General features: G+C 47.6%; 6 protein-coding genes across 6 annotated transcripts; 4 read left to right on the top strand and 2 right to left on the bottom strand.

Annotated features, from left to right (window-relative positions):
- Positions 1 to 894: 894 nt before the first annotated feature.
- On the bottom strand, positions 895 to 3,693 carry F4807DRAFT_309264 (putative 20S cyclosome subunit). Its single transcript, XM_047995026.1, has 2 exons — positions 1,061 to 3,693; positions 895 to 1,007 (listed from the first exon to the last, which is right to left on the bottom strand). Exons 1-2 carry the CDS (start codon positions 3,437 to 3,439, stop codon positions 933 to 935), a joined length of 2,454 nt encoding a protein of 817 aa, XP_047857565.1. The 5' UTR covers positions 3,440 to 3,693; the 3' UTR covers positions 895 to 932.
- A 797-nt stretch (positions 3,694 to 4,490) lies between these two features.
- On the top strand, positions 4,491 to 5,161 carry F4807DRAFT_309374 (DUF788-domain-containing protein). Its single transcript, XM_047995027.1, has one exon. It carries the CDS (start codon positions 4,572 to 4,574, stop codon positions 5,055 to 5,057), a length of 486 nt encoding a protein of 161 aa, XP_047857566.1. The 5' UTR covers positions 4,491 to 4,571; the 3' UTR covers positions 5,058 to 5,161.
- A 5-nt stretch (positions 5,162 to 5,166) lies between these two features.
- F4807DRAFT_457132 (uncharacterized protein) lies at positions 5,167 to 5,997 on the bottom strand (the record flags this gene model as incomplete). Its single annotated transcript, XM_048000994.1, has 3 exons — positions 5,167 to 5,252; positions 5,370 to 5,798; positions 5,865 to 5,997. The coding sequence occupies 3 exons, from the start codon at positions 5,995 to 5,997 to the stop codon at positions 5,167 to 5,169; spliced, it is 648 nt and encodes a 215-aa protein (XP_047857567.1).
- A 567-nt stretch (positions 5,998 to 6,564) lies between these two features.
- Positions 6,565 to 7,965, top strand: F4807DRAFT_309377 (ferredoxin reductase-like protein). Its single transcript, XM_047995028.1, has 4 exons — positions 6,565 to 6,867; positions 6,920 to 7,001; positions 7,051 to 7,594; positions 7,649 to 7,965. The coding sequence occupies exons 1-4, from the start codon at positions 6,708 to 6,710 to the stop codon at positions 7,796 to 7,798; spliced, it is 936 nt and encodes a 311-aa protein (XP_047857568.1). The 5' UTR covers positions 6,565 to 6,707; the 3' UTR covers positions 7,799 to 7,965.
- Positions 7,966 to 10,452: 2,487 nt separating this feature from the next.
- On the top strand, positions 10,453 to 12,597 carry F4807DRAFT_309464 (uncharacterized protein). The gene has a single exon (XM_047995029.1). It carries the CDS (start codon positions 10,688 to 10,690, stop codon positions 12,491 to 12,493), a length of 1,806 nt encoding a protein of 601 aa, XP_047857569.1. The 5' UTR covers positions 10,453 to 10,687; the 3' UTR covers positions 12,494 to 12,597.
- Positions 12,598 to 13,827: 1,230 nt separating this feature from the next.
- On the top strand, positions 13,828 to 18,014 carry F4807DRAFT_309543 (uncharacterized protein). Its single transcript, XM_047995030.1, has 6 exons — positions 13,828 to 14,433; positions 14,510 to 14,817; positions 14,876 to 14,905; positions 14,971 to 16,252; positions 16,303 to 16,866; positions 16,919 to 18,014. Exons 1-6 carry the CDS (start codon positions 14,185 to 14,187, stop codon positions 17,453 to 17,455), a joined length of 2,970 nt encoding a protein of 989 aa, XP_047857570.1. The 5' UTR covers positions 13,828 to 14,184; the 3' UTR covers positions 17,456 to 18,014.
- Positions 18,015 to 23,317: the final 5,303 nt, after the last annotated feature.

Genomic DNA, 23,317 nt, shown 5'->3' on the forward strand with positions numbered 1-23,317 from the left:
TGATTGCGGGTGGGATGGTACTAGTCTATTTTGGGGCCAGGCAACTTGGAATAAAATCAGACAGTAACAGGCATTTTTTAATTTTTAAATCGGCCTCAGAAACTGCTTATTTTCGCATGAGCTTGACAGCTTCCAAATTCTCTGATTTTGATGGACCCGCGGACTCTTTCATGGCCCGTGCGTTTGTCCCTTCCGCTTTCCGCTGCAAGAAACGTTAGCGCCCCTGCGCCCTTAAGATCAGGTCCCGGCAACCGAAGCTAGTGGTGGGGCTTCACGTGATTCAGCTCCGCGTTCATTCTCCAGTGGATGCTTTCTAGAACTCCGGTCATCCCACCTAAGTACATCTTCGGTTACATACAGTATTAAACACGCATGCAGTAAATTCAACAACAGTTATTAGCATTCTCAGCCACACCTGAATCTGATATCACGATGAAATACGGTGGACCGAAAGTTGAATAGCAGCTTCATCTATGCGGACACGCGTAAGGCAACCCCTTATTACTGCTCATAAACCCCTTTCCGTGTCATAGAGAAGTCTTGAATGGTCGTTCGAATGATCAGCAGAGGCGCTCATCAATACGCATTACTATACACTTTTATCACCATGCAAAGTCCCAACGAGTACTGATACACAATACGCTCCTTGTTTCCCGGTAATGGCAAACGTAATGCGCCACTTGAATTTCCCTAAACGCCGATGCATATGCCCAGCCAGACCTCGCAATACCGACCCACCAACACCTGGAAGGCCGACATGTACGAGGTAGTTCCGTACCTGATCTCGACTCCTAATCCTAAGATTTTCAAAGCATGCCTCGGGGATATCCAGCCAAACCTCCCTATGCCGCAGTAATCGTGACGGTAAAAGCAAAGAAGCCCGCCACCCAGCAAACGTAAGCAAGGGTTTATGTCGTTTCATAGGGGTAATGTCATGCCATCATGGAATCATCAAAGCTCTCGTCATCTTCAAGGCTCTCTATGGCTTCTTTAATTTGATGGCTTGCCTGGTTAACTCGTCAGTAAATTTCCATTCTCAAAGTTGAAGGATGCAACAAACCTTCGGGTCAAGATTCAGGGCAATGGTAAAATGCCGCACAGCAGAACCTTTGTCGTTGAGAGACTTGTACAGCTTCCCTAGCAGAAAATGTACCGTAGCCTCGTCGGGGGCCATCGTCTTCAGGATTTCGAGTTCCCTTTGGGCCTCATCGAGTTGATTAAGGGCTAACAGAGCCCTGGCCTTTTTATATCGAGTTTGAGCAGCATGCGGAGCAAGTTCGGTGGCTTTGGTAAAGAATTGAAGAGCCTTCACAATCTGTCGCTGTTTCTCAAGGACATTGCCAATGCAGCAGATCAAGACAGCATTGGTAGGGTTTATAACGGATGCTGAGTGAAAGTGGACGTAAGCCTTGTCGTAATTACCGAGCTTTTCGTAGACTCGTCCTATGCCGTAGTACGCGTTGTAATGCCGTCGGTCGGCTGATATCGCCTGTCGGTATGCTGTGAGGGCTTTCTCGTACTCCTCGTTCGCAACATGTTCGTGGCCTTGAAGAGTAAACGCATACGCAAACTTAGGGTTTAGCTGAGTTGCTCGTTTAAAACATCGCAATGCTTGTTCGTGATCTCGGGCGAGTGACCAAGCATTCCCGAGCGCACACCAGGCTTGAGGAGAATGCCACGACAATTCAACCAGATCATGAGCGAGAAAAGAAAGATCGGTCTCTCTTTTGAGGAACCAGAGAATCGTCGAGTATACTTCCATATCCTCGAGGCGAGTCGGACGGCGGCCACGTAGCATCCTAAAGTACTTCTCCGCCTCCCCGTATTCTGCCTGCTCATAGTAAGCCCGCCCCATTTGCGACAACACCCACGGGGACTCCCGATGTGGCCGTGGTAACAGATTGTATGAGGTTATAGCCTCCGCGCACCGATATTGAGATAGCGCGAGGTACCCAGAGCCGAATTTCTTCAACAATTCCAAGAGATATTTCAGTGTCTCCTCGACCTTTACGGACTCCGGTTCTGCTGATTTTATGATTGAGGGTTGAGGTCGAACCTCTTTGATTCGTGGTGCTTCGGCGTGGTCTACATCCATAGTATTCTCCTCCAGTGGCTTTCTATTTCCGCTCACGGCTCTACCGACGTTGGAACCACTCGAATTAGGACGTACGATCCTTGATGCATGGGGCCTGACCTTTTTATAGTCCCGCGAGGCGCCGACGGCCGATGCTGCGGAGTTGGCCTTCGCGTTTCCGCCCCTGGGTAAGTTTAACCTTGCACTCCGTCTCTGCGGAGCTCCAGGTTCTTCTGAATGATGTTGTCTGGGTTGGACATAGGCACCAGATACAGTCCTCTTCCCAGACACACCTGGGCCTGATCCTCTAAGAGTGGGGTTAGACTCTGTTATGATATCTTCTTGAGCTTTGTCCTGCAATTTCTGGCCTCTCTTAGTACCTGCCCGATACCCCAGCTTTGGTGGCACGTCCACCTGGTTAGAATCGAGCAATTGCGCATTCTTTGTCCTCCGAGTAGGCGCCTGAGGAGGTTCTGGTTGATGATTCATCCGAGGGATGTTCGAATCGTGATGGTTGGATATCGGTGTTTCCATATGATCCAAGCCCGACTCAGTAGTAGTCATCACCTTAGAACGAGTTGCGTTAATTTTAGACATGAAGTCGTTCTCGCTGGGTAAAAAGTTGGAGCCGAGGGCCATTCCATTCCCATCTGTTGATCTTTGAGGATCGAAAGGATCCCCTGTCGATTCGAAAATCGTAGATCGAAACGACGTCTTCTTAGGCTGAATTTCAGTCGGCATAGCTACACTACCGTCCTTCTGCTCCGATGAGACCCCGTTCATTGGGTCCATGCTTAAGCTCTCTACCAACGTCTCATTCAATCTGAAAACGTTAGGCGACCTAACAGGGACACCCATATCACACAAAGCCGTGAACGCGTCCCACATAAATGGATTTATCTTCAACGCCTCTTCAAAGTTAAGACTCGCCTTTGTCTTGTCATCGTATGCCTTGTAAAGTTTCCCGAGCAAGCAAGCGGTACTTGCACTATCCGGGTACAGCGCCCGACTTGTTGCCCCATACTTCCCCAAGCTAGATTTCCGTGACCATGAACCTCTAGACTTCTCTAGCGCTACGATGCCATCCTTGTATTGTCCAAGCTCGAGGCAGCATTGGGCAAATATGTATGAGCAGGAAACGTTGCCCCCACTAGCGGCGACGGGTTTGCTAATGTCATAAGCTGTGTGATAGTCACTGAGTCGGAAATAGCAGAGAGCAAGGAGATACTGCGGTTCGCTTGATCCGTGGTCATGTGAAGCTAATCGTTCGGCAAAGAAGAGGGCGTTGTCGTAAGATATATTGTCGAGGTGATAGTAAACCAACTGCCTCAACTGGCCCGTAATAGCCGAGCCGTTGGGCGCCATATTGAAGTTACGTGTTATAGGTGCCTAGGTAGGTATCAAGCGTTGAGTTCGGCGGCAGGAATCTTCGTGAATGGTTCGCGGCGCTATTCACGAGGGGCCATGTGGTTGCCTTGAGAGACAGCGTAGATTTATGTATCGGGAAGGAGACGAGGTCGGAAGTAGATGAAGGAGTTGTAGGTCGGGATTTGAGGTTTGGTGTGTTTGGTGTACTTGCGAGACAAGCCGCCACAGCACGGCGGCTAGCAGGGTATTCTCGACGATGATTAGTATTATAAGTGATTTAGTTTGAAATACCAGGCCTAAGAAGTCGTATTTGCAAAGGTAAAACGACGGTTGGATTTAACGAAGTGGAAATATTTATCGACTTGGTCTTTGTTGCTTCGAACAAGCATCTCTAATTGTTGTTGTGGCCGATGTGACTTGGACCGGGAGCGTAGTTGAGATGTGATGTAGAATATCGAATATCGAATATCCCATCAATAAGCCATCAGGATCGGAGAGAATGGATGTCAGAAAGGAACAAAGCGATAATATTGCCCTATAGGCTTCCAAGCTCCCAGCCCAAACAGCCTCGTGCCCCGATAATACCATTCAACGGTATTTAGAATAAGAGGAAAACCCAGGTATCGCAGTGGGGATTGAAGAACGGTCAAGGTCAAGTTAGCAGTTTTTGCCTTGTCGCAGTCCGAGCTTCCTCGCGATTTGAGAGATGTTATGGTGGATGGAACTTGTCGGGGCGCTTGATTGGTTGATTGGTCGAATAGCGACCTGGAGACAGAGGGCGCTCCTGCCCGAGCAACAGCACGGCGCTAACAAATTGTAAACAGTACCAGGCTGCCAGGGCCACCTCTCTCTGCTCTCTTTCTTTTTTTAAGGCCCCCACCCGCCACTTTCAATTCGCCATTTGTCATTTGTCATTTCCAAGTCACTTCCAGCCTCATCCATAAGCCACATAATAGGCCACAGTAGGTACATTTTTGGAAGATACCACCTGGGCACTTCAACTTACTTCATTACCCATCATATTGTTACATATATGTCAGCATATCTTTCTCAATCATCATTCACCACTCCTTTATAGAGTGTTGTTTTATGTCATAACGTATAAGGAGAGCTATAGGTCGATTTCATAATGGCTCAGAAGGCACGCAAAGACAGAGCGAAGGCCAATGCTACTGCTCTAACGAATCTTCACACCGGCACTCTTATCGTCAATACCCTATTTTTCCTGTTCAATTTTCTGATCAAGAAGCGATCTATGCTACTTTATGTTATCCTATCGATCCCAAGCTTCATCTGCGAATATGTCTTAGAATCATCAGGCCGGCCTAAATATGACTCGTCTACAAAGGCGATGCAGAATGCCGGTGAAGACTTATCGGCCCCCGGACTCACAGAATATATGTTTGACGTTATCTGGATGACTTGGGCATCTGTGGTGCTTGTCATACTACTCGGCAATTGGGGATGGCTTCTTTGGTCCGTTGTGCCTGCTTATGGAGCCTTCAAAGGATACAGCCTCCTCGGTGCAGCTCGTGGGATGGCAGGTATGCCAGGGCAACAGCCAGATAATGCTGCCCCGGTAGCAGGAAACAGGAAGCAACGAAGAGCAGCTTAAGGCGGCTTTATATCACAACAATATCAACCCGCATTCTACCACGAGGGAACCCCTTCAACTCTTCAGTCTATAGGCATGTTATGTTTACCTAAGCATATATCACTATAACCTAGTTCGGCAACCTGTGACATTCGAGCTCCCTAGTCCAGTCGTCTAAGAGAGTCTTCTCGACATCGTTGACAATGACATGAATATCTACATGTCTGTGTTAGCGACGTTTCCATAGAAAATTATGAAGGTGGTCTCCGAGTTGTGGGCCTCTCTCAAAACCACCGAAGCCATGACATATGAGCAAAAGCAAAGAATACATACGCTCTAGCGCTCTCACACTTTGCAATGCAACCCAATTCTTAAACCACAAGACTCTATCATCTCCGTCCTGGCCTAACTTATTGACAAAGAACTCCTTCACAAAATTCGCGACGTTGCGGCGGCTTTCTGGGGTCATGTCTCCGGTCTCGGGATCTGTCTCAATTGGTGTTCTTGACCAGACGACTATGTGGGTCATATTCGGGGCCAGCCCATAAGGCCAGTCATTGATTAGGACTCTATAATCAGATGGATCATTAAAGGGAATGGTTGATGCTGGTATGAAAGGGGGCCAGCCCCAAGTTTGTGGTAGCCGGTGTTTTATGAGATAGTTCGTTATTGATCCATATTCTGCCTTGGTCTCGGCAGTCCACTTCATATATCGTCGCAAGTCGGAAGGTTTTCGTTTCAGAACGGAAAGATTATTCTCGCCTGATGACTAGTTTAAGCTATTCATCATGAAAAGTACGCAGATGAAGAATGAAAAATTGCCCCTACCTATGATCTGCTTCACTTCTTCCCAGCCATGATAATGATATTCTTCATCGGTCAACGACAGAACCCATTTATCTACGTCCGTTAGAGGGAACGGTGCATCATCAGGGGCGACTTTAATTGTAGCGTCACTCATTTTGGGCACCGAAGCCTGACGACAAACTAAAATGCATCAAATGAAGCGAGTTTCCAGAGACTACGGGGCTCAGAATAATCGGCATCTATCTTAAACGATTGAATGGGAAAGGCGATGAGAGAAAGAGTGTGAACGGTAAGTTGAAGCTATTCGAAATACTAGAGAATGATAGTCCCTTACTGTCTGCCACATATTCTGCCACATGTTCCTATTCAACGCTCTATTGAACTTTCTATACCTAAGTACATCAGCCACATATGGACATATTTTCTGCCCATGCTGATTGGTCCAATATAGAAGTACACCTACCGAGTGGATAACCCGAACTCAACCCGCGGTTCCCGAGTCGCTTCCGCCCGCCAAATTCAATATCCAACCAACGCATTGCCGCATCCATTGGATGAGGCCACATTATACTCCACATTTTTATAGTTTCCCCGAGTTAGGAGATAGAAACAAGCTGGGGTATTTTTAACTTTGGTGTCTTTTTTTTCAATGCTCTTTCCCACAACGGACCAACCATAATATACGAAGCTGACCGTCAGCTTTATCGGTCCTACATTCTCTTCCTTCCCGCACCTCTACGGGCATGCGACCGCCTAGTTGCTGACAATCAGAAGATCATCTCTCAGTCAATTAATACAAGCATAGCTCTAGGATTGGCGTCCCAAATCGGAAGTCGGTAACTTCGGAAACTTTCTGTATACACGATGGCAACTCCAGCTTCCTGGTCATCGAAAGCATATATCGATGGGATATATATTCCGGCAGGTCTACTAGTGATTGGAACCTACATCGTCAAGCAAGAATGGACGCCTTTCGCAGCGCTCATTGCAATTGCCTTGGGCGCCCTTAAATACTTCCGTTCACGTATGTTTATTTTATGCTATTATTACAAAGTCGGTCTAATCATCATCTACAGTGCCCAAGAAGGTCTTGAAGCCAGATGTCTTCCAAGAATTCGAACTCAAAGAGAAGACGATTATCTCTCACAATGTAGCCATGTCAGTTGTCTCCAACATAGCCATTTTTCGCATCGCTAATAGTTTACAGCTACCGATTCTCTTTGCCTGCCCCGACTTCCATCCTCGGTCTTCCGATCGGCCAGCACATTTCTATCGGTGCTGCTATCGCGCAACCTGACGGCTCCACTAAGGAAATCGTGCGATCGTATACCCCTATCTCTGGCGACCACCAACCCGGCTACTTCGATCTGCTCATCAAATCCTACCCAACCGGCAATATCTCCAGACACATGGCCTCTCTTGGCGTAGGCCAGACAATTCGTGTCAAGGGCCCAAAAGGTGCCTTTGTCTATACTCCTAATATGGTCCGCCATTTCGGCATGGTTGCTGGTGGCACTGGTATCACTCCTATGCTCCAGGTTGTCCGGGCAATTATCCGAGGACGAGCTGCGGGCGACAAGACTCAGGTTGATCTCATCTTTGCCAACGTCACGGAACAAGATATCTTACTCAGAGAAGACCTCGACGCGCTAGCAAAAGAAGATTCCGGTTTCAGAGTGCACTATGTTCTTGACAAGCCTCCTGAGGGATGGACTGGCGGTGTAGGATATGTGACGCCTGATATGGTTACCGTAAGTTTCTATCGTTTGAGCTGTTCATGAAGCTCAGAACTAACAAGTGGCTAGAAATGGCTGCCGAAGCCTGCGGACGACGTCAAGATACTGCTCTGCGGACCACCGCCCATGATTAGCGGGCTGAAGAAATCTACAGAAAGCCTCGGTTTCAAGAAGGCTCGCCCCGTGAGCAAGCTAGAAGACCAGGTTTTTGCCTTTTAAAGTAATAGATCATAGACTATATGTTGGAAAGATAGAACTTTTCAATGAGTCGTGTGACCTTTTCAACCACGCAAGACATCTGCAGATACCGCGCAATAAAAAGGAATTATATGTCTTCGTCTCGCCAATGGAACTCGTTCGTCAACAACAGCCTCCATTTACACAGCAAGGCACATCACTTCAAGATTTAACTAATAATCAACTGCCTTGTATACGAAAATGAATAAATTTACGAGCATAATCAATACTGCCTACTTATCCGATCGACATGATTTAACTAAAGATCACTATTTAATTTATATCCCCTGAAGTTACTACTTGCTTCGCATTGACCTATGATGTTTCGCAGCAATATCCTGCGAAAACAACATTGCGCAAAACGCCAGAACGTGTCCGTTTAGACAGTTCAAGAGGATATTTACCTAGCCATATTGTTCCACAGACTTGCCAAGTATCATCAGCTGGGGTTAACGCTGATTTTTTATAGCTCATGCCGTGAGTGGCACGTTTAACGTGAATGATTGAATTAATTAAGGGGACACAATTCATGATATTACAGAATGATTCCACCGAAAAAGTTGATCAGGACCTACTGGGGCATCCAAGCTCTACCAAGACTCATTAGCCAATCTGGAAATGACGAGGCCCTACAATGAATGCTCGAGCAATGCACATGGAATTTCGCAGTATGTGGTTTAACGAGGACTCTGCCGACTCGCTTGCATTCAATAGCGTTCTAATTCCACCGATAGAAACGAGGGGATGCTCAAGCCACTTCCGTCACCACTAAAAGAAGGCAACTCTTTACAGAGGACTGAATGGCTATTTAGCCCCCAACGTCCCTAGGGTTACCGAGCCGTCAGGTTACACGGACAATGTTCCAACCGGTGAGGACGGGATTTCCGAATCGGCAACTGAAGCTTCACCGTCATCCCCACCCGCCCCGGATAAATCACATGGTGCGCTTCTTTGGCTGTTCGTTTGCCTAGGCACCTACCGGTAGGTATTCTTCCAAGGTCATCGGGTTACTAACTGAACAGTTAATTCCTCGAATAATGACATGGATTATAGAGGAGCAAGGATGATATTAGTGATGAGGGCAACGGATCTAAAACAATATCATAAGTTAGAGATTGAGTGATGAGGCCAAGCTTCAAGAGGAGTCGTTGTGAGTGGTCTTGATGCTTAAGACCGAGGCTGCCAGCGTGTTTGTAAGAGACATGTTGCAGTTGGTATGTAGGTAGGTCATGCTTGCCCTAAGCCTATACAGTTATCTCGCAGGACTATAGAATATTGCGGCCCATATTTCCATTGATGATTGGTTTTCTATTATTCTTTTCATTGGACATACCCTGCCGGTCTCGGGAAAGCTGCCTGGTGGTCGATAGGCACATGACGAGATGCTATAGGCAAATTATAGCGTAGACAACTTCTATAGTATGTCTTGTACAGTAAGTAGCCTTTCTCAAAACCAGCTTGCACTATCGACTAGGCGACTCGACTTGGCGATTGGCAAAATATATATAGTAAAAATGTTACCTATTACATAAGTAATTCACATGTAATTTCAATTACATGGAAAGAGATGCGTTTGCGATGTACTAAAAGAGAAACTGTTTCGTAGATATATCTGATAGCTGTCAAGGCTGCAGATATCTTACCAATAAAGTCAATCGCAGGACCAATAAAATGCTGAATAGAAGATGTTGAAGTCATTATCATTGGTGTCAACATGTACTTCGTACCCAATCCGGCAGTCGGAGCTGCATTGCATGTGGTGTCGACCGGGGTTTTGATAATCAAAGGTCGTAGGCAGGTCACTATGCACGTGTACCTAATGGGGTACTTCGATGAGGCACGCTGGCAGGGCTTGCGGCGATGCACAACTTAAGCTTGGCTTATTAAGTGGTAATTGTAAGAGCCAAGAATGGATTGACGGATGTGATTGTCAGAATATGCAGTCTTTTCAATCACAAATATTTCATTTATAAGTTCGTGTATGGTAGCTACCTCGTTTATACCCATTTCGTATACCCCGGCAAACCGTATGATGTAAGGTTATCGTTATCGTTGCTTAGACTTTCGCCGGCTTGTACCTTCGTATTGCCCACAGGCATGCGCCGAATCTTCCAGACCCGAACTCAGATAGCCCTGGAGACCAAATTTGGCCTTGCCAACAGTCGAACCAGGTCTTTCCAGGTCGTCGGAGACCAATCCTACCATTCCTTCATGGGTCTTGGCTCCCACACCTACCATTTTCTCCACACCATTTCTCACACTTCCTTACCTTCTTCCCAGCAAATCATCTTATTATTGTACCTATCATTCCTTCCTCGATTTCGACTTTGTCAATTGACGAGTGCGGCTCCCAGAGTTCCAGCCTCCTCCACACTCCTCCCACGCAAGGCAAGGACTTAGGGCTCATTAGACTTCCAAGGTTTATACAAGAACGAACAGCCTTTGGACTAAGTGCGGAGCTACTGGAGTCAATTCCAAGTTGTACAATACATACAATACATGCATGGAACAATACAACAGAAAGTCACTTAACATAAACGATCAAACCTTGTGACTATTCGGATACTTCAGATACTGCAACCGCAGTTCCGAATAAAAGCTGATAAGAGGACAGCTCCACAATACAGAGACAGAGACAAAGGCAAAGGCAAAGGCAAAAAAAAAAGCGAAGCAGATTTCGTATTTTTACAAGCACTTTGCGAGTACTTGATCACTCTTGTTGAAATTTATTGAAAAATTAGGAACATTCTGTCTTGCCTTGCCTTGTCTCGTTGAATGTTGGTCGGCAACCCAACACCAACAATGCTTATTCTTCATCTATTGGCCGTTTTCGATTGATCTCATTTTGTGGTGCGCGGCGTGCTCGGCACAATGGATGACACCACAAGTCTAGTATCCGACCTTATCCAGAAGCTCGCTGAGCTTGATAATAAGGTCAATATATATCGCCAAGATATGGCTCAAGAGTTCTATCGATATTCGCGCCAGCGCTTACAAGACGTGCCGGGGCATGTTTCTGCCAAAGTCCAAAAATTGGTCGCCGAACACTTTCAGAATTATCCGGCATTGAGCCCCAGTCTCGGCCAGGACATTGACCCGCAATCGCAAGAGAGTGCCAGCGACGTCAGCACCGACGAGAAGCCATGGCCTGTTAGGCAACCGTCGCCGCCAGTCTCGCCTCAAATTCCTTTCCTTCCGCTGTTCGATAGTCCCCGGAGTCCGCATGAACGAGAGCGCGAGTTTCATGGTCTGTTTACACCGAGTTATCTTCCCTTGCTTGATGCAGTACAGCGACGTAGCCCGACACCGTCTGCGTTGCCGCCCCCGGTACCTGAAATCAAAGAACCTAACAATAATGAAGACACATCACTTGCTGCTCTGGCGAGTCCAATCGTTTTGCCCCGACCAGATCCCGTCCGACGGCATACTGCGGATACGGAGTCCTCGATCACATCCGATGACAGCACAACACGGTTACGAAGAAGCGCTCTCCGTCGCTCATCCAGTTCCTCTACTAAGGCCCAAAGCCCCAGACGAGTGCGCTTTGACGTCGAAGGTGAAGAGGTGCTTCCCACCTCGTCGCCACCGGTCTCACCTCGTGCATCGGATTTTCCGCCGTCTCCATCAGGCAACCCCACTAGTCCTCTAGATGAGTCATACAATGCGATTATCATCAACGAAGATACCGACCTACTAGGCAGCTCTCCGCCGATGCCTAAAAAGATAACTTCAACTGATCGTCTAAAGGCTATGGCGCGGAACTCAAATGAAGATACCTCGAAGTGGGAGGTTGTCGGCAATCTGGAAGCCATCGACGATGACGAAGAGGAAGAATTAGTCATGGCCGGTTTACACAGCCGAAAAGCAAATGACGCATCTCAAAATTCAACCAATCACGTAAGCTCGGACGGCACGGCACATCGTATAAATGATGCGCGCCTCCCGACTCAACTTGGCGCACCTTTGACATCTGTAAAAGAAGTCGAAGAAAACGAAATTCCTGAAGAGGCTGATGATATTGACGACGTTCTCATGATGCCGCCACTAAGTTCATTCAAAGACAAGAAGCGGTTTTCCCCGCCACTCGAAACGACTCCCAATTCAGAATCGAATGACCTCGACTCGCATGGAACAGAAGAACACAACTCGTCAAAACCTCCGATTGATTCTACAAGCGAACCATCACTTAACGAAGAGGATTTGTTTGAGTTTGAGGACCGGGATTTCGATTCAGATGATAAAGGCGATAAAACCAAGTCGACTAAGAAATATATCGAGGAGGAAGACGAGGAGGAAGACGAAGCTGATGTGACACCTATAGCTGAGAATCCGGTCCTGTTTTCGACGTCTCCAGCAATTCCCATGGCCAAACCTACTTCTGTTACCACTCCTATACAATCGCCTCGCCAGATGGCTGCATCTGCGGGGTCATATCGCGGGAAGCCATTCTCAATCGGCGTCGTTCGTGATCCAGAACTGCACAAAAGAGCCGCAGAGATGGGCGATTTCTATACCTTCGTCGGCAGTGTCGACGGGCGAAGTGGAGTTGATGAATCAACTAGTTTTAAGCCTGACGTGACCTACTTTGACGGGACACCAAGAAGCCTTAGCGAGCGCTTGATGAGGGAGGACTTGGACGAAGCTCGCCGAAATGCAGAAGCAAACAGCCGAGAATAAGTTTTCACCCACATCGACCCCCAAACACCGGATCGCGTCTGAATACATATGCGTGGGATCTACGAATGAAAACCCAACCTGTCCGCCGCGACGGTCCCATTATCACTCTAATTCTTTAATGTCTAACTGCATTTTCTTGCCGTGTACTTGGCATTCGGTGCTTGGAGGAGGCGGATCTGCATCTATGTTGGCGTTGAAGGTGGCATTATGTTTTACTTGGTCTCATTTATGGTACGGCAAAACCATCGTGCATATCCGAGGACACGTATACGAGGGTTCTATAATGAATTCCCTTCCTATGGTCATATGGTGGGATACAGTGGCAGCGGCTTGTATTTATATCCGGTTACTTTCCTACTCTGCATCTGGGCATCTGGACAGGTTAGGCCACAGGAGTTATTGCCTCTGGGGGACATCTTGTGGTTTGTCTGAGGTGAATCGGTAGGCTTGGGGACGGCTAGTAAGTATGTGTCCACATATCAGCATCCTCGAGGCTGGAAAGCCTTGTTGGTCTGGAAGAGGGCATCGGAAGGAATTGAACTTTAATCCTATCGCAAAATAGTGCTGACATAGGTGCTCGATATGGAGGCGATGCTCTTGAAAGGACCGATAGTCAATTAGAACAGTGATAATAATGATGGTTGACTATGATCCCCACTGCTTATACTAATGGTGACGCCGATGTTCTTGAAATGACGAAGCTCTTCCGGGGAAAGACGAGACTACATATAGATGCTATGAGTATCTTATAAGATACCAATTGATAGTGCACTCGACATGGTCAAGTCCATGGGCATATATCGACTTAGGTAAGCAGCATAAGCTTAGTTTTACTACCTACACTAACGTCAAGGACAACTTTACTTGCAGATTCGGTAGGTTTGCTAGAGCCTTGGCGTTATACCCGTATCCACTTGGTTCGATACTAAGGTCCATCTACTTTTTGTATTTTAAATTGGATTTCACGCAGTTTTAGACATTTTCACACCTACCTATTAAAGCAAACGAGGCACCATCATCTTTTCTAGAATGCAGAAAAAATCAGACATAATGTTACACCCAGCCTACTTGATGAGGTATGAATACAGGTACGGTACTGGCAGAAAGGGGCGCAAGCAATGCCGTCGACCAATAAGACTCGGTAACGCATGAAATTTGGACTCTGTGCCTACACCAAATCAGTTCACCGCGACCAGGGCCGCTAAACCGCTTTCTGCTACCGAGGGTGGCATATCTTGACATTTTGGGACATCCTCCATCCTTCATGTCATGTTCAGCCGACGCTTGTCGCAAGGCGTCCCTTTCCCACTCCAGCAGTCCAGCTCTTGTCGGCAAGAAAGTCTTGGTGCGTTAAATCTCAAGTGAGTGTGGAATATCACCCTCAAGTGTTGCGGCTTTAGCCGAATGTCCCGTCTACACCCTTACAACTCTTGCCCAAGTGATTGATTCTGTCTACTGTCCAACTTTCTATCCAAGTCCCAAGTTTCAGTCCGTTACGTACAATCTTACCCGCCATGCGGTGCGGCAATACCATGTAAAGACGACGAAGACGAAGCCGAAGCCGACGCCTACGACATTTTTCATTCTTTTTTCCTAGTATCTGCTTGCCTTGCTCTTCCTTTCATTTCCTCCGCCCCTCCCTCCTCCTCCCTCCCGTCGCAGCTGGTTGATCAGCACAAGCGTATGTGATCATGGGTGACCAGCCGTTCGTGACGATAAGTGAATGGCAGCCCACGGATGGGCATAGTTTCAGCAGTGGAGATTCTGCCGTACGTCGAGAAAAGAGAATAGCCAGGCCTCAAGCTCGCTCTCATCTAATCACATCTTCTCAGTATGGTTCCAGCATTGAAGATGAGAGGACCCCGTCGGCCACACACGATATTAGCCGTGTGAGCTACCACGTCAAGCATCTGCCCGAGTTCGCGAAAACTTTAGAGGATGTGCGTGTCTGCCCTCTCCTTATATCAAATCATGCGCCCGCCCGCCGTTATAGAGCTAACGAGCCTACTCTCATAGTCGGCCACCCGAGCTTTCCCTAACCGGGGAGGCTCGCAGAGATACAAGAAAGTACATGTCCTCCTTCTTCACTGGACATGCGATGATCTGTTTGTCCTAAAGGAGCTCGACGACCTGGAAGCATGCTTCCGAGAGGAATACAGTTTCCAGACGGAAACATTTCCGATACCGTCCGACAATGCGCATCTGGAATTGATGTTAAAAATTGGCGCCATGATCAAGGAACATGAGTCGAATGATACCTTGTTCATCGTGTACTATGGTGGCCACGCAAGAATCGATGAGTCGAGGCAGAGCACGTGGTGCGGGTAGGTTATTTAGTTGCTGTGCCTGTTCTTCCGCTTGATATACTAATAGGAAACCCAGGACCCGAAGTTCAGATTCGCCATGGCTCCAGTAAGTCTACGTCATACCCCGGCTAGTCAAGTCGCATATGTGTGACGGCGTTAACGCTCCTGTAGATGGTCTGCGATCCAGACATTGCTGGAAAGGTCTCTCTCGGATGTCTTGATCCTCTTAGATTGCTGCGCTGGCGCCGCAAGTGCTACTTTCCCTAATGGTAACAGCATAACAGAAACAATATCAGCATCTAGCTGGGATGCCATCGCTCCAGACCCGGGGAGGTATTCCTTCACCAACACACTAATCGAAGTACTCCAAGAATGGAGATGGAGGACCTTTTCCGCCGCTATGTTACACGCGGAGGTCCTCGCGCGCCTTAAGCATCCGAGGCCTGAGATGTTGAATGGCAAACACTTCGAAGCACGTGCTACGCCGGTACATTTCATGATGACCGCTAACCACAAGGCACCGAGTATCGAAATCACTCGGATTCTGTCATCGGACGCAAGGCCCCCCTCACCTCCCCAGGAATCGGGTTTCGATGATAATCCCATGAACGGTCGGTCAGCCGGGCCGCAGGATATAGTCGGGTCCGAGCCAAACGAAGACGTACCGCACGTGATGATTTCCCTCGCACTTGAAGAAGACCAGCGCCTCAACATCAACGACTGGGAGCACTGGCTTTCTAATATCCCTGCGCTCGCTAAATATGTTAAAGTTCAGGGAGTGTTCAAAAGCCATTCGACACTCCTGCTCTTGTCTATGCCGGTGATGGTCTGGGATCTGCTTCCGGAGAACCATGCGTGCAACTTTGTCGCGTTTATTCGATCGAATAACTTAGCCATCCGGAACCAAAACGAGCCAAGAGTAGTAGAGGAAGAGGTTTTAGCGGGCGCCGATATAGATGCAGATTTGAGGTCAATTTATTCGGGAACCACGGCATACACCGCTGGACCTCGGGAGTCTCTTGGGGGTGCTAGGTTATCCATGATGTCCGCTTTTTCAAATGGTAAGACACCGATGGAGCCCGCCTTCAGGGGTTTCGAACGGCCGTCGTTTGATGGGTCCAGCCGTGTTTATCGACACTCGTCGAACGCGATGCCTATGGATCAGTCAAAGCCGAATAGGGGCTGGTCAACTTCCTCTCGTGGCCCCTCGACAAGGCAACGCCCCGCGCCTCTTCATAAGAGCATGTCTTATGGCAATATCGCACAACAACTAGCCATAAATCAACCTCGGGGCGCAAGGAGAACATCATTGGCTTCTATATCGAGCCAACCCGAACTTCCACCACGTGTTCAGACACGTTTGGAGGAATACTTCCATGACAACCCATTCCCAACGGTTGCCGTCAGGGAATTCTTAGCATCAAACCTCGGAATAGAGACTTCAGATTTAGAGGTAAGCTATGGCAAAAGAAGTCCACAGGGATTCACACTAACATAGTCTAGACCTGGTTCAAACACCGTCGAGAACAACAGGAAGTGGAAAATAGACTACAAAGTCTAAAGATAGATGATCACAGTCATGATCCACCAAATGATGGCGCTCAGATGATCCTTCCCGGGCATCTCAACAAATTACTTGAAATATTCCCGGCAGGCCGTGGCCAGATCGTGGTGATTGACCTCCGCTCACCTTCCGAGTACGAGCAATCTCACATTCACGGTGCCATCAATTTCAGGGCCCCCGAGTCATTTGTGGCACGAGCAAGCATGGAGATGATCGAGAGGGCACTGCCAGACGAGGCGAGCCGTAACGCGTTCAATAAATGGTACGGTAGCACATGCGTCGTATTCTACGATAAGGTAGTCGAGTATACTTGGGAAGCACCCGTAGCCGACGCGCTATACCAGAAATTCAAGAGTAAGGGTTGGGCTGGGCAATGTTTCGTGCTCAAGGGTCACTACCGAGAATTCTCGCATTCCTTTGACAAGTACATTATTAGTACGAACACAACGAGCAACGCCAAGGAGTACTTCGCTAGCCTTGAGGACATGTCCGAGGAGAAGACGGTGAGTTTGGATGAGGGACTTCGAGATAATTATCGTACTAATTTTGCTATAGCAGGAAAATCATCAACAATACGATGATTGGCTGAAACTTCTTGAAGGTGAAGATAGGGTACATTCAACCGACCTCGTCCCAGCGGTGAAAGCCGAGCGCGTCGATGCTACAGTGAAGCACCAAAAGGAAATCGAGATCGAATTCGAAAACAGACATCCAGACCTACACAAGGAAGCCGTAAACCGAAGGCGTGACAGTAATTGGTCCATCAAAGGTCCCATGGTTCCTCACCTGGAGCGCGGCATTGCTAAGATGCAGGAAGCCGGAAGGGGTATGGGAATGGGCCGATCCGCTGCTCCTCTAGGGGACTATAGACGAACGGCGGACAAGCTGTCCATGTCGGATTACGATCTTCTCGAGTCCGAGGACGAACACTTAAGCCACGACTCAGCGCCACCGAAACTGAGTTCGGTCCCCTCTCATAAACTGGCATCTGACGATACCGCCCCTGAGAAAAAGGGGCGGTCTGGACTAGCCGGAGGCCGTAGTCTCCTGGGAAAGTTCATGCGAACCGGCCGCCAGGATCCTCCGCGGTAGAGCATGTGATTAGGAGGAATCGGTGAACGGGCTATTTATATCACATTTATTAGAAGTTTCTCGATCGCGGCGACTACTACTATATATTTCGCACTTCAGACGAAGGGGGACTCCTAGTCCGAGTCCCCTCGGCGCTATCTTCGCATTTTACCTGCTATTAGAAGCATTTTTGGGATGGATACGGGAACTAGTGCGATGGCATTTTTGATGGATGAGTTTAACTGCGGCAATATATCACATTGCATATTCTGGTTGGGCGGTCTCATAAACGGGGTTAGGGAGTGCGGTAATTGCGTTGTTAGATGGGTCTGTCCCCGGGAAGGGGTTTATATTTACTAGGTACCCGGATATTATCTATCGGGATCTGTGTAGATCTGTCTAGGTATATATACAATTTTGTATCCGGACTCGACAGGGTTTTCAAGAGTCGCGAGACCGTTGCTCCTGGATAAGTTGAATGTTTTCTGTGTTTTCCCTAGGGGCCACTGTAGTACTTTAATGTATATATCCATGCTGTCACCAAGGAATAATCTACATCATGACACCTAGAAATTTGCTTGTTAAGGTGATTCGCCCTGTGATTCTACATGTAGTGATAGGACACTTTGCCTTCCTCAAGTCTTTGCCCCTATTCCAAATCATATCACGTAGGTAGGTAGCTAAAATCCCATAATCAACATGTACCTAGGTATCTAAACCAAAATAACTGAATATTACGTATGAGACTAGAATGTAAATTCGATATCCATTAGGTACCTATCTATACAAGAAAATCTCATTGTTTATAAATTCGAAAAGGAACCTAGTGCTAATTGTACCTGCGGATTCAAAGAAATGGCAGCGATATGTCAAAATGCGGTGATCCACGTTAGACAGAAGGGAGGAAGGCGAAGACCAGACGTGATCACATAACCTTTATAGATAACTCCATTGGTTTTATACCTAACTCAATATGTATATGTGGTTTGCTAGCTGTGACAAGGGGACATACCGATCACATCAAATCCAAAAAAGAACGGTGAGCCCTTTAGCTAAAGCGACACGAAGATACAAACTTTACTTAGGAAGTAATAGGTATTTACACTACGAACTCATAAACTACTCAATCCATCTCTTAGGTTCAGGCATTCTAATGTGAAGTAGAAGCATTTCTATTTGCATTAGAATTACCTAGATAATAACAAAAACGGTGCTCTATCTGAAAACTTTTATTATTAGGTACCTAGGGAACAAATTTCTTCATTTTCTGCTTTTGTCTTATGCAGTTGTAGTAGGCATGCAACACCTGCGCCAGTGATAACCACGTATTGAAGATTCCTAGATCGTATTGATCATCGGTTAGGCACGTAGGTCGCAATAACGGCGATGGTAGGGTTGGTGTGTAAGGTTGGGGTTACCACGCAGAAAGTTGCGCTGACTCCCTACCTCCTTCATCGTGAAAAAGGTGTCACAAGGTTATCAAGTATTAGGAAGACGTCCCATGCAGGTCCTACAACAGCCCAGAACTGGCTTTGCCTTCTCGTCATACCTTAAGTTCGGAATCTGTTAGCCGGATGATGCAAGCAAACCACTCTCTATAGGCCAGACAGTTCGTCCATGTGCACGGCGATCGACCTCCTTCCCATACTTAGTATGGTGGCATGACAATGATCATGCCAGCATCCTCATGGGTTCCATGTATATACCTAAGTTTCCTGATACACTGTAGACCGTAAAAGAAGCCCCGAGGTCGTGCTACGAGTCGTGCTACGTCGTGCCGGCTGTTCGGACATCCATCTTATTGAGGCAGGTTTTTGATCATGCCAAAAGCTTTCTAGTGAATATATCTTTACTCTATGAATGATGGGATAATTCATGCAGATGATGTTGTGTGTGGGGGATGACTCACCTTTACCTTCCCAATACGAATACTCACGGATGAGAAAGGAGATGTTCCGTGAACCTACTACTAAAATGATCGTGAATTCTAGCGATAATCATCAGGATTTTATGATGTTTAGCTGAGGTTTACGGGTACCTAGCTAGTTCTATGATACTAGATACAGGGTGATATCTGATCACAAGTTACTGTTGGGATACATTGGTGTCTGGATGTATCGTGCTCGGAAAATGTTATTCAAGCTACAAGCATATAACATAACTATCAAACGACAATGTATCACTAACTATGAGTCCAATATCGGCTTCTCCTAGGAGAGTCGACCCTGTAGCGAAGAGTGTTACTCCAGGTTTAGTAAGATCTGAGGGACCTTGGTGGTGCTAGGTTAGGTAAATTCGTATAGTCGTCAATAGGTAGGTAGGTACAATAGCAATAGGGGGACTTTGAACTGGCAAGGAAAATGACATGAGGTAAACCGTTCAGAGTACTATTCTTGCCTTTTATGAACGTATGGAACTTTCTGTGCCATCAAACACCCCAAAGAGTACTAAACTGATGCTAAAAAACAGCATCAGTCAACTGCTCATATTGTTAGTCTCTTGGCAGTAATGAACTTAAGGGAACCGTGAGACACGTGGCTCACAAAAGACAGAAGCATATTAATAAGGCCGGTAATCGCTGACATCTGTCTCTGCAGGTGCTTAAGATAGGGGTAATTCAATTTCACCGAATATCAAGAAGCCGAGTCCACGAGTATGCAGATGAGTCTTGTATCAGCAGAGGCGACGTTTCCCAATCTAGGAGGTATAAATAACTAATGTCTACTGCCGTTAGAATAAGCCGGCCAAAATGAGCATATCATAGAGTCATTGCTATGTCGGGACGAGTTGTAGTGATAGATACTTCGAGTACCTAGCGGATAGGGGAGGCTGATGGATCTATTGCCCGATGAAGCATCTCGATTAAGCGTAGATTGTTTGCCTCACCGTAGCGTTCAGGTGCTTATATCTGCCTATCGAGTGGGGGACTTGTTGGTTTGAATCTCACAAGCCTATCATACATGGCTCGGCATTTACCATCTCCTTCTCTATACGTATAAGCGTGCTTCGATAGGTACCTAAGTATGCCCACCTGTCCATCTGTCTATTTTCCGTGCTACTTATTCGATCGGTTTGTCATACGGTAGCCGCTAAGGCATGACATCCACCGAAAACACTCACGTAGAAGATGCGGTAGTTATGAGATCTCATATACCGAATCTGGTCCGGATGACTCTTATCCCCCGTCGCTAGCTCCGAGCGACGATGATGACAATGGCTTGGTAATCAATGATATCTGGGTTAGGTACGTATTCGCTAGCCGCGCGCATACTACATACCAACACGCGAACGACCATACATACATGCGTTCACACCTCGTATGCGCGATATCCAAGTTTTAGACTGCCATTGAAAAAAAGGCTCCGAGATGTCACCATGAGGTTGTCTCTCCCCCACGCCATGGGTACGTAGATAGGTAAGTAAGTAAGTAAGTATGCAGTCTAGAAAGCGGCAACTCCGTCACTAGCTTAAGGTGAGGTTCAACACAGGTCGCGCGAATGCGCCCCTAGACCGGGCCCCATTACTACTACCTTCGCCGTTCCATCCGGGGATTCCCAACCTGGGGTAGCAATCGAGGAACCACGCCGGATAGTTCCATGAATTCTTTTGTCTTGGCCCGCGCGCGAAGTCTTGCTGAACGTGCAACTGTTCGCAAAGCCAACGCCAGAGCAACGGCGAAGAAGCGTTTCTACATGTTTCCTAAAACCTCGGCGCTTCGAAACTCCGGCGGCAGCTAGTTGAGTTTGACTGGCCCCTTGCGCGCGACGACGGCATATCACGTACCGCGGCGCTGCGCTTCCGAGGCGGCAATGCGGTTTCGGCCTGCCCATTCCTAGCTCAGCTTGCGAGGGTGGCGCCCTCTCTCTCTCTTAGCGACCTAGCGGCGGCAATGCGCGTCTTCCGGCCTGAGCGAACAAGATCAGACGGTCCCCTTCTCTCCGGATTCGCATCCGCGCTTGCTCGAGACTTCTTAGCTTCGCCAGGCCAGCTCTCCCCCCGTACGTAGCTCCCGGACCCCCTCAATTGATAGGAGTCCCGCGGGGTGGGCTCGGGCTTGCATGACGGCTGAGGCAAGCCGAGATTTGGGGGGGCAGTGCTTGGAGTGTCATGTTCATCTGAACGCAAAAAAAAAGGAAACAAAGTGGTCGGCGAGTTCGCGCGCTCGTGGCAGAGATCACACCGAGCGGCAGTTGAGAGAGGCTCTTTTTACTGCCCTTCGAACTAGAGTGAGCCGGTGAAGCTAGCACTCCTAAGTCCTGCGGCAGCCCTACGGGCAGTTTCTCCAAACGGGGTAAGGAACCGCGGCCGTTACAGGAAAAGACGCGCGGCGTATGCGCTTGATATGTCACCTGTCACTTAATAATGCTTACCTACCTATAATGGTAGGTATTGCTGCCGATTACATAGTAAGGGAGGAAAATTTGTCACTTTTTCTTCCCCCTATTCTTTAGGGCTTCTTTTTTTTCATATTACCTGTGGGATATTACGGGGCAGCGGGTAACCTCGCATCTTGGTACTGTGCGTGTATCACTATCTCCCTATGAGCCTCATCTTGGGAATGGGCACGGCATTGTTGGCTCGTGTTACTAAGTGCATATATGGGCACGGGTCTCTCGTATGTCGTATGTTTGCAAACGAGATAAACAAGAATTAACCTACCGAATAGGGGGATTGGGGAGAACGGCCCGCGAATGATTGATTTGGTGGGCCATTCCCACTCTGGAAGACAAGGGGCCCGAACCACAAATCGCTCGTTCTCGGTTTGGCTCAGGCACCCCGTCATTTCAGATTGACATGCCCGTTTTTCTGTCCTGAACCACACGTGTCAGAAGTGTGTTCTAATACATGCATGTAGAGTGGTGTCTAAGGTATCATCTGAGATATCGCTGTTCAGTGAATAGGTAGGTATGGATGAGTGAAAAAGATTATGTGAGCGTATGTAAGGGACTTGACCATCTTTGCTATAGCGTGCCCTTAGCTAAGTCTTATAGAACGGACATAGTGAGAGGATATGGAAATACCAAAAATTTAGCAAGTTTTACTAACGTCCGTAAATAAATATAGTCAGTGGGACCTCGGATTCGACGATGCGCACCTTGCACACACGGACGAAAGACCCCTACACTATATATATGTACACCAACTCGACGGGACAAATGCTACATAGTACTGTATACTACGGAACGTTTATGTATAGTCGCAACGATCTCGGTCGCAATCCAGGGGTCCATGTTGGTTCTTTGGGGGCAGAGATTTCCTGAAAGCCGCAGGGATCTATTACGCGGGACCGGGGGAGACCGTTAGTAATCTTGTTAATTATAAGCGAGGACAAGGAGGCAAGCTTGACAGTTGACAGGACAGGGGGCGGTTGATGACCGCAGACAGGGAAGATGATCCTGAGATGCGATTCGGTCGCCAGATATGTGACAGCCAGGGGGTGCCCTGCGAATGCCATCCCATCATTCCCATTTCCCGTCCCCACGGATTTTAGTTGACAGGCGCTCGGGCCTATGTTAGGAGAAGTTTTGAATTGTCCTTACAGATTTCTGTCATCTGTCATTCTGGAATAGCATATAAATACTATAATATGTATACCTACACACACATGCATATGTAACGCCCGCATGTTTACGAGATGCATACTGGAATATGGATACCGTAGCTTCAATGGTCGGCTTAAGCGATCTAACGTGTTTTGAATGTCGGCTATGCTTCTCGATGTGGGTTATATCGGGCGTACTCCGTACAGTACGTCCGACTCAACCCCTATAGCGAAGAATAGTTCTGCCGATTTCTGTTGATCGTTATATTCCGGCAGTATACTCCAGGGATCGCAAGCGTGCGATTTCGAATCGGCCATTGTTGTTTCGTACGATATACCTA

The sequence above is a fragment of the Annulohypoxylon truncatum genome (genome assembly GCF_022578515.1).
Source record: "Annulohypoxylon truncatum strain CBS 140777 unplaced genomic scaffold F4807scaffold_5, whole genome shotgun sequence".
NCBI lineage: Eukaryota > Fungi > Ascomycota > Sordariomycetes > Xylariales > Hypoxylaceae > Annulohypoxylon > Annulohypoxylon truncatum.